This window comes from Corythoichthys intestinalis, chromosome 3, assembly GCF_030265065.1.
Source record: "Corythoichthys intestinalis isolate RoL2023-P3 chromosome 3, ASM3026506v1, whole genome shotgun sequence".
In the NCBI taxonomy this organism is placed as follows: Eukaryota; Metazoa; Chordata; class Actinopteri; order Syngnathiformes; family Syngnathidae; genus Corythoichthys; species Corythoichthys intestinalis.
Window position 1 is genome coordinate 66,943,895 of NC_080397.1, and position 18,435 is coordinate 66,962,329.

The 18,435-nt window shown below is 37.7% G+C and overlaps 1 protein-coding gene across 1 annotated transcript in view; it reads left to right on the top strand.

The window, feature by feature from the left end:
- LOC130913514 (uncharacterized) overlaps positions 1 to 18,435 on the top strand; it is a 47,487-nt gene that overhangs the window by 23,897 nt on the left and 5,155 nt on the right. The window contains exons 5-11 of the mRNA XM_057832188.1: positions 8,080 to 8,220; positions 8,304 to 8,464; positions 8,537 to 8,635; positions 13,508 to 13,653; positions 13,760 to 13,931; positions 17,307 to 17,419; positions 17,766 to 17,853. Coding sequence (XP_057688171.1) covers positions 8,080 to 8,220; positions 8,304 to 8,464; positions 8,537 to 8,635; positions 13,508 to 13,653; positions 13,760 to 13,931; positions 17,307 to 17,419; positions 17,766 to 17,853 — 920 coding nt within the window. The remainder of the gene's footprint in view (positions 1 to 8,079; positions 8,221 to 8,303; positions 8,465 to 8,536; positions 8,636 to 13,507; positions 13,654 to 13,759; positions 13,932 to 17,306; positions 17,420 to 17,765; positions 17,854 to 18,435) is intronic.

Genomic DNA, 18,435 nt, shown 5'->3' on the forward strand with positions numbered 1-18,435 from the left:
ATTTGGTAACACTTTATTTGACAGTGGCGCCATAAGACTGACATAACACTGTCATAATTATGACATGACACTGTCATAAGCATCAATGAATGTTTATGACTGATGTCATTTAGTGTCATTCGGCAAATTATCTCACTTTTGAATGGATGTAAAAGATCCGAGCTGGACATAAATTGGAGTTAGGGACAAAATTTGCCGATGACACTTAATGACATCTGTCATAAGCATTCATTAATGCCCATGACAGTGTCATGTAGGGCTGTCCCAAACGACTAATTTTCTCCCGATTAGTCAGCCGACTATTTTTACGATTAGTCGACTAATCGAATAATTTTTATTTATTTATTCATTTTTTACTAATTTAATAATGAAATTTTGGTAAAGCTTATTAATTCACAAAAAAACATTTTGGAACACCTACATTCTTTATTAACGTATGAATAAATAACATAAATATCAATAAATAAATCACAAACAATGAGCTCAAATGCTGCTGGCATTAACGGGTGCAAAAAAATGTAAACGGAAACACTGTGACGTTACCTTTTTAACAGGAGTCAAAACAATTCTTACTCTTTTTGCGGTATGTCATTGTCTATATTGTTTTAAATGTTAAAATTGATCGCAATGTCCCAGACAATCATTTTCAGAATACTTTGTGTGAGTTCAGACGCTCTTTCTGGTGTGGATTCCGCATTTTTTTGGGGAGGGGAAAAACTGTTCCAACTTTTTTTTTATTTTAACCTGAAAATAGATAAAGCCGAGGGCACACTGAAATATTATCACGATTATTTTGAATGAAAGGCACACATAGTCATAGTAACAAAAATTAAATATATAGTATTAATTTTACAGTATACTACTATATGTATATACACAATAATACAATAATACTTTATAATATAAAGTAACTAACATTAGTGCAGTCATGGATTACAGTAAGCAGGCCAGTGTTGTGTTTCCATATATATTTTTAATTATGTATGTACAGAATATATATATATTAGGGCTGTCAAAATTATCGCGTTAACGGGCGTTAATTAATTTTTTTAATTAATCACGTTAAAATATTTGACGCAATTAACGCACTAGGCCCGCTCAGACAGATTTAAATGTCAGTACAGTGAAAGGCCAACTTGTTAATTGTGTTTTATGGAGTTTTTCCGCCCTCTGCTGGCGCTTGGGTGTGACTTGCATATGTTATGTGGCGTAATGTCGCCCTCTGCTGGCGATTCAGTGAAGCTGATTATTTGGGTTTCGGCGCGCTTTTCTGACGTGATTATATGTCGACGCGAACTCACACTAATAAACAGTGCTATTCAGACCAGCTAACGTCCGCATCCAGTATTCAGTGGCAGTTCTCATAGCCCATCACACTGTTTGTGTCTAATACATGCATCGCTTGTGAGTTATATTCCTCCTTTGTTTATATTCATGAGCATTAGACAGTTATTGATGATGTGTATTTGAATTTGTTCACATATATGGTGAAATGCAGTTACATTGTTAGATGCTTGTGAGCTAATTGGCTAGTGCTACTGCTCAAATGGACACGTGTGTGTACATTTTATGTTATTTTGTGATTTATGCAAGTTATTGACACATTGCCTTGTTATTTTCAGTTTTACAAAAGTACAAGAAACGTGCTCCTGTCAAAAAGAGATGACTTCAGTAAAGCCCATGCAACTTTGCCACACCGTCTGATTTTTTTTTGGAACTTATGTTCGCTATCTGTCAATTTGTGTACTCACACACATTGAGGACAGAATAGGGCTACTAGTTTATTTTTTGATTGAAAATTTTACAAATTTTATTAAAACGAAAACATTAAGAGGCGTTTTAATATAACATTTCTATAACTTGTACTAATATTCATCTTTTAAGAACAACAAGTCTTTCTATCCATGGATCACTGGAATGTTAATAATGTTAATGCCATCTTGTTGATTTATTGTTATAACAAACAAATACAGTCCTTATGTACCGTATGTTGAATGTATATATCGATCTTGTCTTATCTTTCCATTCCAACAATAATTTACAGAAAAATATGGCATATTTTATAGATGGTTTGAATTGCGATTAATTGCGATTAATTACGATTAATTAATTTTTAAGCTGTAATTAACTCGATTAAAAATTTTAATCGTTTGACAGCCCTAATATATATATATATATATATATATATATATATATATATATATATATATAATATATATATATAATATATTTCCCCCGCCCCCCCCCCAAGTGGGACCTTTCATGATCTTAATACATTTAATAATAATAAAATATATAATTACATTATATATATCTATATATATCATTATTATTATTATTTTTATTATTAAATAATGCACGTTGATACGATGCACATAAAGGCAACTTCAATTTTTTAAAAAAATCGTTAGAAAGTTGTATAGACTTACAATCCGCTAGCTTGTCGTTTCTTGTTGTTTTTGAAAATTACACTTGGGTGACGGCGCTTCAAGTGTTCGTTCATAGCCGACGTGCTACCGTGGTATGCAGCTCAGCTTAGCATAGAGTACACACAGTAGCACACTTCATATTTTCCTTGAAATAATTTCAGGCCCTGGCTAGTCTGGTCCTCTTTTTTGGCTTTATTCCGCTTTCACCGTGTTACCAATTCTGCCCTTCTTGGCATTTTCAACTGCTCGCCGTAGTGAGGAGATTCACTTGACTCGTTTTCGTCGGTTCGTCCGATTTCCTCCTCAGGAAGGCGGCGGCGTGCATAAAAACACCGAGAGAAGTCGGATGGCTTTTTATGGATACTTTTATTGACCAAAACAAAAACAGCCACTTAACTCCGCGCTACCCGCGCACTTTTCCAACTCTCACCGATCTCGTTCCCTCACTCTCTCTCGCTCGCCCACTTTCTTTCTCTCCGCTCAATCTGACAATGCCGGTCACATTGATAATAACAGCGGCCTCCTTGGGGGTGCCGGTAACAACCACTTGCATCGCCCGCCATTCTAAATTTTATCTGCATGTAATTTTTTTTAACCCGTCATTACCCGTCGACGCATTTACGTCATCGATGACGTCAACAACGTCGACTAGTCGGGACAGCTCTAGTGTCATGTCATAATTATGACGGTCTTATGACGCCGCTGTCAAATAAAGTGTTACTTATTAACCTAAATAAATCAAGAAGTAAGCTGCACTGGACTAAAATGATTCAAAATGAGGGGAAAAAGTAATTGCCTATAGCCTGAAAATTACGTTATTTTGGCCAATTAATAAAAACATAATAAACAATTTGTAGGATTAAAAAATAAAAATAAATATAATGCACAACAGAATTACACACTTGTTATGACCATCAATAACACTGAAGATGTTTTTTCGTCCTTGTAAATTTCATTATATTTTAATTTTCCTATTAGTCTTTTGGACGAAAATACTTATTAGTATATTTTAGTCATTTCAAAATGTCTTCGTCTAGCGTTAGTTGACGAAAACTGAGACAAATTTTGTCTCGTTTTAGTTCCCAATTACTAAATGTTTTCGTCTATAAACTTCAAAAGTTTTAGTCCATGACTAAATATATCAATAAAAGGCTTCCAACAATTTCGAATGATTATGACAGACAAGCATATAACGGTAGAGTCTACATAAGGACATCACCATTTTCATGATGATAATACACACTCAGCAGTAAAACAGCACATTATTCACAATTAATTCAACTTACCTGGTCGCCACGAACTGTATGTAAAATGTTTTCCAAGAGTTTAAGACACGGAGTCACACGCTAAATGCTAATGCTAACGCGAACACTATGCTAATGCGAACGCTATGCTAACGCTACAAGTTAGTTTCGTGTGTGATGATCACTCAGACCAGACCTTTAAAGACTTGAGCAATATGGCAAGAAAACAAAACTTACCAAGCAGCACCTGACACGTTTCACAAAAGGAGGCTGGAATAGGCACACACTTGAGCCTGTGTGTGGGGCGAGGTGGTCGGGGGAGGCGCAGCACGTCACATGAGTGACACGACCAAACACTGCTAAATGCGTTCTAACTACACATACAATAAGAAAATATCACACATTGTGAATTTATGGCAGAGACTATGGCAAATTTTCATCTCCTTCTCGCCTCGTCAGACGACAACTGGCATCTATCTCGTTATGTTTTAGTCTCCCAAGATGCGTTTTTAGCTCGTCATCGTCATGGAAAAATTGTTCGTTAACGAAATATTTTCGTTGTCGTCATTGTTGACGAAAACACTGCAGCACCAAACCTTTGAAGGCTAAAGGAACGTGGTATATCTAACCAAGATAAGAAAGCAAAACTTGCCAAGCAGCACCTGACCCAAGTGTTGCGCAACAGCAACCTGGATTGGGCACACACTTACCTGTACTCACCAGCACATGAGTAAGCGCTTGTATGGCGCGGGTGCAACACGTAACATGAGTGACTATCAAACACTGCTAAAATGTCACACATTGTGAACAAATGACGGAAACTATGAGGAATTTTCATCTCATTCTCGTCAGACGACAACTGGCCTCCATCTCGTTATGTTTTAAGCCTGAGTTATTCTACTGCGTTGCGGTGACGGCGAAGCGACTTCGGCGTCAGTGAGCATTCGATAGTTCTGCAGCATTGCTCTGTAATTCACAGGCAAGCCACTTAGAGGGGTGTGGCGTTGTGTTTGTAGGGTTTTGGGGGACTCTTGATGACTTCTAGTTTTCTTCTGGTTACACTGCTATGCTGAAATGCTAACAACGATAAAACGCTTTAATGTGGATCTTCAGCTTGACAAATGTAGATTATACAAATGTTGATGCGCAGGCGACGCAGAAGACTGTTTCGGGGGCGGTCTGTCGGACTGTTGATGCCGTCACATTACGAATTCTAGCCTCAGGTGGAAGCCAGCAAGCTGCGGCGGCTAGCTTCAAACTGGCGTCGAGCACTGTGCCCAGCGTTTAATTCCGAGGTCTGCAAAGAATTGTGGACAGCCCTCCAGCCCGATTTTTTTTTTTTGCCGTGTCCTACAACCAGCCAGTAGGAAGCCAGATTTCTGGCAGCGATGAAACTTCCCAAACTGCGCTGTAAGCCTTGATGGTAAACATTTTATCATAAAGGCACCAAGGCACTCTCAATTAGTGATGATGTATCAAGTGTGTGAACTGTTTAATTGAAAATTAACCATCAAAACAACTCTTTTGACACTAAACCTGTGCTTTATTCTTCATATACTTGAAGTGTGACACGTAAATAAGTCACAGACTCACAGAAGTGCTTGGTGCACCAACCAAAAATATGACACAAAGTGATAAAAAGCTGGCAGTTTTTGGCCGACTGGATCACCGCTTCGTGTGGCCATTCGATTCCGATCACACACACACTTGTCTCGGTGGTTCTTCCATTTTTTTACTCAATCGCTGGCTGACCTCCAGCCCCGTATTTTCAGCAATCTCCTCCTACGAATTGCTTGCCATTTGGCAATCTTCATAATGTCTTGACAGACATTGTAGAAGTTGTCGTACTTGCTCTTCGTTGATACTCTCGTCGGTTTGGTCCATTTTTGCGTGTAGCCAAATAATGTTTGACAATGGAGGTGATTTCGCGCTGAACCGGAAACAACAGTCTGAGCGGATCAATCACACTCCATTTCCAACACGTCACACGCCTTGAAGTCAGAAAATTGTGAAGGAACAAGAGAGGTCACGGCGGAGGGTCTGCCGCAAAAGCATAACTCGGCCGTTAGTCCCCCAAGACACGTTTTTAGCCCGTCATATTAGTCATGAAAAATTGTTCATTGACGAAATGTTTTCGTTATCTTCATCGTTGACGAAAACAACATTGCTGTAAAGGCTAATTTTTCACTGCCATTGATAGTCTCATCCAGGGGTCCCCAAACTTTTTCCTGTAAGGGCCACATAACTTTTCCCTTCTCTGATGAGGGGCCGGAGTCAGTTTGTAACAGAAAAAGTGTGACGATTGCAGGAGCGCCTAAATGTAATAATTGATTGTTTTTCAGAAAGCTACAATCACTTTCTGGATTCTTCACGGAACAAAAGTAAATAAAATAATAAGACGGTGTTTTTTGAAATAAGACTGAAAAAGTGGTGGTTGTCTTATATTCGCGGTCTAGACATTATATCCATTCACGACGCTAGATGGCGCCAGATATCATTGAAGCAGTGTTCTGTCATGACAGATCTCAGCTACTCTCAAGTTTAACCAGTTTGCATTATTTTATTGCAATGTTTTTCCTTATTCAGATTTGTTTCAAGACTACAGTTACACTTTGATGGTTAATGTAGTTATTGCAGTTTTGTTGTTTTATCACAATAGATTGGTTAATTTACATTTCAAAAACCAGAAGCCATTCATTTACGAATGTGATTGCACTTTAGTTTACATATTTAAATGTTTAGACATTAAGATTTGAATGAGGCAAAATAACATGCTTTTTCTCTCAAATATATTGTTATAATCATTTGTTTCAGATGTACTGTCATTATTTTCTTAATAGAAATTGGTGTTCAAAAAGTCTTTTTTCAACTTTAGTCTTGAAAAAGAGGGGGTCGTCTTATAATCAGGGCCGTCTTATATTTGGGTCAATACGGTAATATAATAAGAGCTGTCAAAATTATCGCGTTAACGGGCGTTAATTTTTTTAATTAATCACGTTAAAATATTTGACGCAATTAACGCAGATGACCCGCTCAGACAGATTTAAATGACAGTACAGTGAAACGCTCACTTGTTGTGTTTTATGGAGTTTTGCCGCCCTCTGCTGGCGCTTGGGTGCGACTGATTTTATAGGCTTTAGCACCCATTAGCATTGTGTAAGTAATTATTGACATCAACAATGGCGAGCTACTAGTTTATTTTTTGATTGAAAATTTTACAAATTTTATTAAAACGAAAACATTAAGAGCGGTTTTAATATAAAATTTCTATAACTTGTATGAACATGTATGCATTTATTGGGTGTATGCAGAAATATTACATGTTTTATGTATAATATTTTGTACATATGTAATGGTTACTCATGTATTATTAGTGATGTGTATGTATGCATATATATATATATATATATATATATATATATATATATATATATATTATGCGTATATATATATTGGTGTTATTATGATTACTGCAACTATTATTATTATTATTATCAATGTAATCATTATGATTAGTACAGCTGTTGTAGGGAAGTGACTGCATTCCTATGGAATTTTTGGAGTGAAATGGGGGTGGGACTCAAAAGGCTCAGCTTCTTCCCACTCCTTTTCGAGCTACACGTGTATGTGTTGTTATAATTTTTGTTACATTCATCATGACTGTTTAATTTTTATTTTATTGTATTTTATTTTTTCCATACTTGTTGTTTTTTGTTTTTTGTTGTTATTGCTCGAAATAAAAATCAATCAATCAATCAAAACATTTTTCTTTTAAGAACTACAAGTCTTTCTATCCATGGAATGCTTTAACAGAATGTTAATAATGTTAATGCCATCTTGTTGATTTATTGTTATAATAAACAAATACCATCCTTATGTACCGTATGTTGAATGTATATATCCATCTTGTGTCTTATCTTTTCATTCCAACAATAATTTACAGAAAAATATAGCATATTTTATAGATGGTTTGAATTGCGATTAATTACGATTAATTAATTTTTAAGCTGTAATTAACTCGATTAAAAATTTTAATCGTTTGACAGCCCTAAATATAATATTATATAATATAATAATTAATAAATAATAATAACACTTTTAATTAAATAGGTAATAACCAAATAACCCTCTCTTTGTTCTTCACAGAAAAAAGCCAGGAAATAAATAACACTATTAGGGGGGAAAAAAAATGTTCAGGGGGCCGGACCAAATGTGGAGGTGGGCCATATCCGGCCCGCGGGCTGTAGTTTGGGGACCCCTGGTCTAATCCATTTTGACTGGGAGGGCTAATGCCAGCCTCTCCCAGTCAAAATGAATTGGAAGTCTAGCGTGGTCAATGGCGACTAGTTAGCTATTTGTGACTTTGTATCATGTAAACAGTACTGTTTATTTATGAAACATTGTAGGTGTTATGGACTACTTGTCCGCGGAGATTTCTACTTCCAAGCAGAAAAAGTTTAGCCTTGTGACCTTTGTGGACACACCCGGCTTGGTGGATGGGGACATGATTTACCCTTTTAATGTAAACAACGCCATCACGTGGTTGGGTAAGTCCGAAAAGCATCAAGTCGTTATTATACAGTACGTTTGTTGTGACAGACTTTTCTTTTATTATTTAATTTTTGTGCAGGCGAACAGTCCGATCTGATATTTGTATTTTTTGACCCGATGGGTCAGGCCCTTTGCAAGCGCACGCTGAACATTGTGGAGAAACTGAGCGAGAAATGCGGAGATAAGCTATTGTTCTACCTCAGCAAAGCTGACGAAGCCGGCAAAGAAACAGATCGACAGGTATCTCAACAGGCTTTTTACAATCAGGCGATAACGAAGAACAGATTTAACGCCGCTATTTTCTTTTTCTAGAGAGTGATGATGCAGATCGTCCAGGAGTTGTGCCGCCGTCCTGGTCTCAACAAATGTGGTTTTGAGATGCCAACAATATATATTCCAAACCCACAGAAGGTTTGTCGTGTACTCTAATATGCACTGCATTTGAATAACCAAACAGTGACCAACCATACCACAATAGCCACATCACATCAATTGGCATTATCTGCTCAATCAGAGTCTACAATAGTAATAAATATCATGAAAAGTTTTTTTTTTTTTTTTAATCTTTATGTGGACATTATATGTGGACATCATATATTGGGTTATGTAGGCCATACTTGTATAACAAATATTGTTAATGTTGTGGATCTCAATTATAGTTATACCGGTAGTTCCCTGGTTACGACATACCCGACTTATGTGATTTCAACATTACGACACCGAAGTCTCATCCGCCGTTTTGTCTCCAGTCGTTTTTTTTTTTTTTTTTTTTTTTCGCATAAAAAGTACCTTATTGTACCTCACAGTATCTTATTTTTTATTTTACTTTATTAATATGACGTGTTCTGTCCTCACTAAACCTGAAGTTGTTCAGTTTTACCGACAGCAAACAAGGCAATAGCTTTTTGAAGCTTTTTACTTCCTTCACTTTGGACAATTTGTAATGCTGTAACACATATATGCACACTTATGTTAAAAATGACATGCATTTTAACAATAAAACACTTGACACAAAACAATTGGTGTTCAAACATCCATTTAGTCTGATCAATATGTAAAATTAGCTGCTCACATTAGCCTAATTTGCCTAAAGTCCACTAGCTTAAATGCTACGAATTAGGGCTGCAGCTATCGAATATTTTAGTAATCGAGTAATCGACTGAAAATTCTATCGATTAATCGAGTAATCGGATAAAACAAATATATTTTTAGGTGAAGAGCAATTATAAATATACATGAGAAAACAAGACATTTCATCTAATTTTGAACCATTTTCAGTCAATCAATGTCTTTATTTTCGATGTATATTGTTGAAAACAGCCAACAATTGCATCTCAGATGGAACTAGAACTAAAAAAAAAGAAAGAAAAAAAAAAAAGACTAATTCACTGCTTTCACTCAAAAAACTTTAGATCTTATTACAAAAAAAATTATATATATCTTACCTAAAAATGCCGTTATGCTTGATAACACACATCACTTAAAAGTTTGGATTTTTTCCCACGTCTTTCAATTGAATTTCTCTTTGTGTCAAGCCATTTTTAAGTTCTAGTTAAGTTTTAAGTTAGTCTAAACTGCAAGTCCTGATAGGATTTTGAGTTTTTGCAGTGTTCAAAATAAATGTGTGATACAGGCTGTATTGGAGCACATTAGCACCAGTGCTACTTGGTGTTTTATCCAGCAATGACTACTGAGCTAAAATTGATAGCTAGCATGATTAAGTTTTTTTTTTACACCCTCTTCACTCCACAATGCTATGTTATGTTAAAGCCTGTATGTAAGACACGTTAGCGTCGACAGTGGTCATAATTAATAGAAACCTAGCCCTCCGCAGGGCTAACGTTACTTCAGAACAGTAACGTTAATCTTATTTATTAGCGCTTAGCGCTCTTTATTAGCGCTTAGCGCTGTACTGCTTTAAGATGGCGGCTGTTCACTAAAGCTGCCCAGACGCGGCCGAGTCTGTCATTTAGCATCTAGTTCAACATACATGTGATCTCTATGAGACGCATGAGACGCTACCTGTACCAACGTAGCATCGTGCGGGCTAGTATTTAGCAACGTCGGCGTCGTTTGTGGTGGCTGTCGGCTGCAGTAAGTTTTTTTTTTCCCCCTTCTTCCTCTCCGCACGTGACAGCGCGTTGTCCCGCATTAAAAGTGGTCTGAGCAAAACGTGATGCTTAGAGCAGTCAAAATAAACGATTACTCGAGGTGAATAAAATTACTCGGATCAGTTTTTAAACTCGAGTTACTCGAGTTGCTCGAGTACTCGTTTCAGCTCTACTACGAATGCTAACATATCTACAATTCTCATAGCAAATCACTCACACGTGACTTCACATACTGTAGCTGTAAACGTAATTACAAATGCATACACAAACATATATTAGCTGAAACAACTCACAGGAAGGGAACTTGTAACCCAGACGCTATCGGTATATTATTTGCCATTTAATTTAACTCAGTTTGCACTCGGACTTGTTTGACGCCAGTGCTATTTTCTGTTTGTTTCGAGCGTTGCTTTCACATTGGGAAGCGAAGGTGAATGCCAATTAACATTACAAGAAGGCAGAGAAAGGGTAAACGGCGCAGGCTAGGCAATGCCCCCCGTTAGCTCGCTATTAGCCTGCTAGCTTATTGAGCAGCGTTCATTTTCACCGCTGGGCCGGTGCCACTAATACTTGCCATTTTCTTTGTTGAATTGCCTAAGATTTGGACCTATATTCTTCAGTATTATTGTGTAGCCATTGAGTTATGTTTTTGTAAGCACATAAAGTGGGGAGAACAAGTATTTGATACACTGCCGATTTTGCTGGTTTTCCCACTTGCAAAGCATGTAGAGGTCTGTAATTTGTATCATAAGTTCTCCAACTGTGAGGGACGGAATCTAATATAAAAAAACAGAAAATCACGTGTGAGTTTTAAATAATAAATTTGCATTTAATTGCATGAAATAAGTATTTGATACAGAAACCTTTGTTTGCTAATACAGATACCAAACGTTTCCTGTAGTCCTTGACAAGGTTTGCACACACTGCAGCAGGGATTTTGGCCCACTCTTCCATGCAGATCTTCTCCAGAGCCTTCAGGTTTCGGGGCTGCTGCCGGGCAACTCGGACTTTCAGCTCCCTCCATAGATTTTCTATCGGGTTCAGATCTGGTGACTGGTTAGGCCACTCCAGGACCTTAAGATGCTTCTTACGGAGCCACTCTTTAGTTGCCTTGGCTGTGTGCTTTGGGTGGTTGTCATGCTGGAGGACCCATCTTCAGGGCTCTCACTGAAGGAAGGAGGTTGTCAGCCAAGATCTGGCGATACATAGCCCCATCCATCCTCCCCTCAATACGGTGCAGTCGTCCTGTACCCTTGGTAGAGAAGCAGCCCCAAAAAAATGATGTTTCCTCCTCCATGTTTCACGGTTGGGATGGTGTTCTTGGGGTTGTACTCATCCTTCTTTTTCCTCCAAACACGAAGAGCCGAGTTTGGACCAAAAAGTTCAATTTTGGTGTCATCCGACCACATGACCTTCTCCCATTGCTCCTCTGGATCATCCAGATGGTCAGTGGCAAACTTCAGACGTGTCTGGACATGCACTGGCTTCAGCAGGGGGACCTTGCGTACGCTGTAGGGTTTTAATCCATGACGGCGTAATGTGTTTCCGATGGTTTTCTTCGAGACTGTGGTTCCAGCTCTCTTCAGGTCATTGACCAGGTCCTGCCGTGTAGTTCTGGGCTGATCCCTCACCTTCCTCATGATCAGTGATGCCCCACGAGGTGAGATCTTGCATGGAGCCCCAGAACGAGGCAGATTGACCGTCAACTTGAACTTCTTCCATTTTCTAATAATCGCTCCAACAGTTGTTACCTTCTCACCAAGCTGCTTGCTTATTTTCCTGTAGCCCATCCCAGCCTTGTGCAGGTCTATTATTTTATCCCTGATGTCCTTACACAGCTCTTTGCTCTTGGCCATTGTGGAGAGGTTGGAGTTTGTTAGTTTGAGCATGTGAACAGGTGTCTTTTATACAGGTAACAAGTTCAAACAGGTGCAGTTACTTCCGGTAATGAGTGGAGAACAGGAGGGGTTCTTAAAAAAGAACTAAAAGCTGAAATATTTACTAGTTGGTAATGTATGAAATACTTATTTCATGCAGTTAAATACAAATTTATTTTTAAAAAATTATACAATGTGATTTTCTGGATTTTTGTATTAGATTCCGTCCCTCACAGTTGAAGAGAACTTATGATACAAATTACAGACCTCTACATGGCTTGCAAGTGGGAAAACCAGCAAAATCGGCAGTGTATCAAATACTTGTTGTCCCCACTGTATGTCTCTATTGATTTACTTTATAGCATTATATTACGCTCTGTCATGATTGTATTCTCTAAATGTGTGTTCATAGTTTGACGGTGACAAATGTCAGTTGTAAGAAGAACTATGGTGTGATCTATGTTAATGGAGGGAAGAAGTATCTAATTTTTTAATTTTATTTTAATAATATGACATACATGTTTTTGGATAGTTATTTTAAGATTAAGGGTACTTAAAATGTTAATTCCAACTTGCGCGGAAATTCGGGTGACGACGCCAGCGTAGGAACGCAACTCGTTTGTAAACCGGGGACTACCTGTACTATTATAATATTATTAATCATTGTGCATACAGTATGTGATTTTTAAAAATTAATAAATGCAATTATAAATTAGTTAAATGTTAACTAAATTCATAAAAGTAAATTAAAAAAGTAAATTACTATTTATGCTACGAATAATGCTCTAAAGTTTTTGTTTGTTTTTTAAATAAATGTCATTGCACTTAACTCATTGCCTTCTAATGAGGACTACAGAAGTCAAATTCATTTAAACTAGGACGACTGGCTCTGAAAGCACATCCTGCCCTATAAAGGGCTAGATTTTAGCCTCAGATCTGATCATATCTGAGATTGAAGTTCCAACTGTCCTTGAGATTGAACTGCTATTGATTATAATGGAATGCAATCTATTTCCTGGTGACCGCTGATACCTGGAAAAAGATGATTCATATTTTGCGATAAGGTTAGCACACGAGGGGTTGTAAGCTACAGCTACTCATCCGCCACCTTTGACAGTGACCATGATGTATCGCAGCTAACTGATTTACAGCCATGTAGATCCCATGAGTCTTACCTCTCAAATCCAAACCAGAAATTTAATGACCATATTCTGCTTTTGTTCCTCAATCACACGCAAATGAACACTAAATTGATGCACTCACCATTTTTTAAATTTTTTTTGGGTCTCACTTAGCCAAGCCGCTGCGTGAACCAGATTGATGGCGTGTGTCAAACCATCGAAAAGACCATCAACCAAGCTGTGCAAAGGACTTTGGACCAGTTGGAAAAAGACTGTGATTTAATTTGCTCCACCATCAGCAATAGGTTACAACAGGACAGGTAAAACAGCAAATTGTAGCGGAGTTTTGTTCTCTCAGATCTCCTTTAGTTAAATTTGCATTTGCACACATGATATTCAGTCTATCCCCTTTTTGTACACCTGCAGAACTGATGCCACTTACAACAAAAGTGTGCGCCTCAACTCATTTGTATGCGGTGCATTGGGAGTCGTCCTTCCTCTACTCTTCATCCTTAGTTTTATCCTAAGCACCTTCTCCAAAGAACAGTTGAGTGAGCTGATGGGAGAAGGCGCGGCACAAACCCTTTCTGTTTGCACTGTGAGTCCCGGACCTCATATTCTCAGAGTTTTGTAACTTGGAAATTCTGTAAGTAGAGACGTGTTTTCCATTTAAATGCCCTAATCCGTTCTAAGCCCCCCAAAACTCAGACATAAATATTTTATAATGAATACAAATGCATTAAAACATCTAACAAATACATGTTACAACTAGAAACTGCAATTTCTGGAGAAATTACGATAGGGCTTTGCTGTGGTAGATACAGATCTATCAGTTCCTGTTGATTTGGGACATTTCGGGGACATTTTATGTTGATATGGGGTCACTTCCTGTTGATTTGGAGACATTTGGGGACACGTCCTGTTGATATCAGGTTATTTGAGGACATTACGGGAACAAGTTCCGTTACATTTTTGTCAATGGCATCGACTTGGGTGCCATTGGGAATGTCAATGTGTTGTAATGGTAGGTTTTTGATCAAAAATCACAACCACACAGGTTTTTCTGCCATTGAAAATTAATTGGAAATTTGGACGTACATGGCCTTCAATGGCATGGACGTGCATGGCTGTCAATGGCAACGACTTACTTGGGCGCCAGTTGAATGTCAATGGGTTGTAATGGTAGGTTTTTGATTAAAAATCACGACAGCAACACAGGTTTTTCTGCCACTGAAAATGATTGAGAAATTTGGACGTACATGGCAGGCAATGGGATGGACATGCATGGCTGTCAATGGCAACGACTTATTTGGGCGCCAGTTGAATGTCAATGGGTTGTAATGGTAGGTTTTTGATTTAAAAAAAAAAATCACAACCACACAGGTTTTTCTGCCATTGAAAATGTATGGGAAATTTGGACGTACATGGCTGTCAATGGCATGGACATGCATGGCTGTCAATGGCATCGACTTACTTGGGCACCAGTTGAATGTCAATGGGTTGTAATGGTAGGTTTTTGATTAAAAATCACAACCACACAGGTTTTTCTGCCATTGAAAATGAATGGGAAATTTGGACGTACATGGCCGTCAATGGCATGGACATGCATGGCTGTCAATGGCATCGACTTACTTGGGCACCAGTTGAATGTCAATGGGTTGTAATGGTAGGTTTTTGATTAAAAATCACAACCACACAGGTTTTTCTGCCATTGAAAATGAATGGGAAATTTGGACATACATGGCCGTCAATGGCATGGACATGCATGGCTGTCAGTGGCATCGACTTACTTAAGCGCCAGTTGAATGTCAATGGGCTGTAACGGTAGGTTTTTGATAAAAAATCATAGCTACACAGGTTTTTCTCCCACTGAAAATGAAAGGGAAATTTGGACGTACATGGCTGTCAATTGCATACCATTAGAAATTAATGAAAAGGTTTTTTACGAATTTTGGGGCAAATGAATGTTTTTGCCAAATTCTGTGCACAATTTTAATGCTCCTTATCATCCTGGAGTTTTTTGTGTAAATTATGTGATTTGGTAGGATTAGATACATTTTGAAATTTTCAAAAAACCCGCATTTACGGTCGAACGGAAAATGTTGAGGGGTCATTCGAAAATTTCCATGAATCGTGCAAAAATTCCGGTCATTTCGATATTTGAAAGGTGCTGATCAGTCGAACGTACGGCACGCCGAAAAAACATAGAGAGTAAGATGTTGAAATTAATAAAGTTGGGCAATTTACTATTACTTTGCAAGACAATGCCCAATCCAATTAGATTATTGCACAATAAACATAAAATCAGAGTTTTGGATCATGTAAAAAAAAAAACAAAGTAAAAAAATAAAAGTTAATACATTCACGTTAAAGCTGTCGTAGAGCAGGGTGGTAAACCGAAAATTTACCGTCACCAAAATTCTTCACAATGACCGACGTAATTTTGACCATGTCGGTAAATTCAGTAATTTAATAAAACAAGAAAATATAGTCTTTTCATCCTGCTTTGACGCTTTGTTGTTCGGCTATGTTCATTCCCCTTTAAGAAAGCAGACCGTGTGCTTACGTATGGAGTCACGTGGTTTTCAGGAAGCCAAACAAACAGAAGCCCGGTAGGCTAACGCTAGCAGCTAACGCCACAAGTGAATGGGATGGAGTCGGGCTTAAGTTAGCTTCGCCAAACTTTCACCCGACATTAAGTAAACTCTTAGCGGGTTCCAGACGGACTTTCACCCGCTGTCCTCCCTGGTTCTCACGATATCAGGAGAGGATGCTTTCAGTGCTATGTTCTGGTAGCCAAGCCACAGGCTAACGCTAGCGGCTAACAGCGGCTACAAATGAACGTGAAAGAGTCGGATAGCGGCTCTAACCTTGTCGAAACGGCTGAAATTAATGAGTGGACTGGGAACGGACTTCATGTAGCAATCATCATGTCGCGTTATTTGGCATCTCTGTGTGATTTCTCTGGAAGGTTTCATGATGGTAAAGCACTCAGCATAAAGTACAATCCAATAGTGAAGCCTATATATAATACGACAGTTTAATGGCCACAGCTATTTCTCTGTATGTGTTTGCTTTATTCTGCCATAATAAAACCTTAAATGTTTCATTGGCATCAGAGCAATACAGCTTTAATCTGGTTGTGTCTGTGTAGGGGGGGTGCATGTATTTAAAAATGTTTCGGGGGAAAAAAAAAAAAAACCTGAAACCTTGACGTAAACACTTGTTTTGAATAATTATTTCACAGCAGCCATTACCAATAACTTGTCTGAAGTGTACTGTTAAAGCTGCAAGTCATTTGGGTTAGAATAACATGTTTGCACAGTCGTCATGTTGATTTTTATAATGTTGTACATTTTTCTAGTCATACAAGCTGTTATAAATTTTCACACTAGAATTCTTATTGTTTACAAGATTTTAAAAAAATACTTAATGTTTAGATTGCATTTGCAATTTTTAAATTGGAAGCTGGTTAAATAAATTTAATGAGAAACGGTTAATTTGTATTCCATGCATTGATTCAAATTATATAACAGTCCGCTTGGGCGAATTTATCGTCATTTATCGTTATCGAGGTAAATCTGCTCAATTTATCGTGATGCGTACTTAAGGCCATATCGCCCAGCCCTAAGCTGTCGTAACACAAAGGGCGAATGAAGAGGACGCTGGGACACGCGCATACACATACAGTAGCGGTCCAATCTAGCCAATTGGATGCCCGGAATGCTAGGTCATAGCCAATGGCAGAGCAGCTATAAGTATGTGACGTTCTGTAAACTCTGGGAGCTGCGAGTACCAGTCATATTGTATTTTTGCCTTTCGTATCCTGAAATTTTCCCGTTGAGGTATGAAAATTCTGCATGTAGAGACGTTCATAAGTAGAGGTTGTTAACAAATTCACTGGCATTGCAACTTGGCATTGCACATGTAAACATTTCTGCATCTATATTTCTCTTCTATATTCACCCTGCAGGGAATAGTAATGTACTTATGGGATTGGATACCAGAAGATGGACAAGTTGTCTTCATAATGCTTTTTGGAGCCTTTTGCTACCTCCTTCTTTTTCTAGCGAAATATTTTTCTGGGTAAGTCTTCAACACAAACTTTGACATGCTAACATGCTTTTAAAATAATTACATAAGTATTTCATTTTTTTTACAAAAAAAATCCAAATTCATTTAATGATTAATTGTTTGAGTTTCCTGAAAAGTCAAAGAAAAATGACTCGGGCGAATATTTTAAGAAGGCCCCGATGTATAACAATTAGAGAAATAATAGAACAACTAAATGCATTATTGGGGTTGTATGATGTCAAAACACTTTTAGAGAGTCGATGTTTAGTTGTAAACACGAGTAGTTGACGAGCTTGTCTGTACAACCCCTTTTTTTTGCAGCGTCATCACATACACAATTCTTTGTCTCATTCTTTAGTCATAGATACAAGACTTTAACAAAAAAAGAGAAGAGGACGATGACGGAATACAGTGATTATATCTTGGATATTGTCAAAACCAAGAAGGTAAGAATTTTCCCACTTTAGCTATTTGTTAAAAGTGCTGCAACGATTAATCGATTAACTCGAGTAATTTGATAAGAAAAAAGTTTTGAATCAAATTTTGCTGCTTCGAGGATTCGTTTAATTTATGGCTGCAGCTATCGATTATTTTAGTAGGCGATTAATCAATGAATTAGTTCGAATAATCAAGTAATCGGATAAGGAACTTTAAAAATTAAAATACCTGAGCCTCAAACGGTATAAAAAAATAATAAATAAAGATCTTAGTACAACAAAAGAACAATTGGCTGACTTACATAGCAAACGTCCGCTAGCTTAAATGCTATAAAATGCTAAAGGTTTTTTTTTTTGACAATGCTCTTAACAAATGGTTCAGACTCATATTCCCACAAAAACAGCTAAATATACCTATAAACTAAATTATGACTGCATTAAAAAACATTAGCTCAAACAAAAACTTGGCTTACGTTGGTCTGAACAGGGAGCAGTTGGATTCAGCCATGTGAAATGAGGCAGACCAGAGGGCAGTGTATCCACCCTTATCAATAAAACTAAATGTGAACACTTTCAAAATAAACCATTACA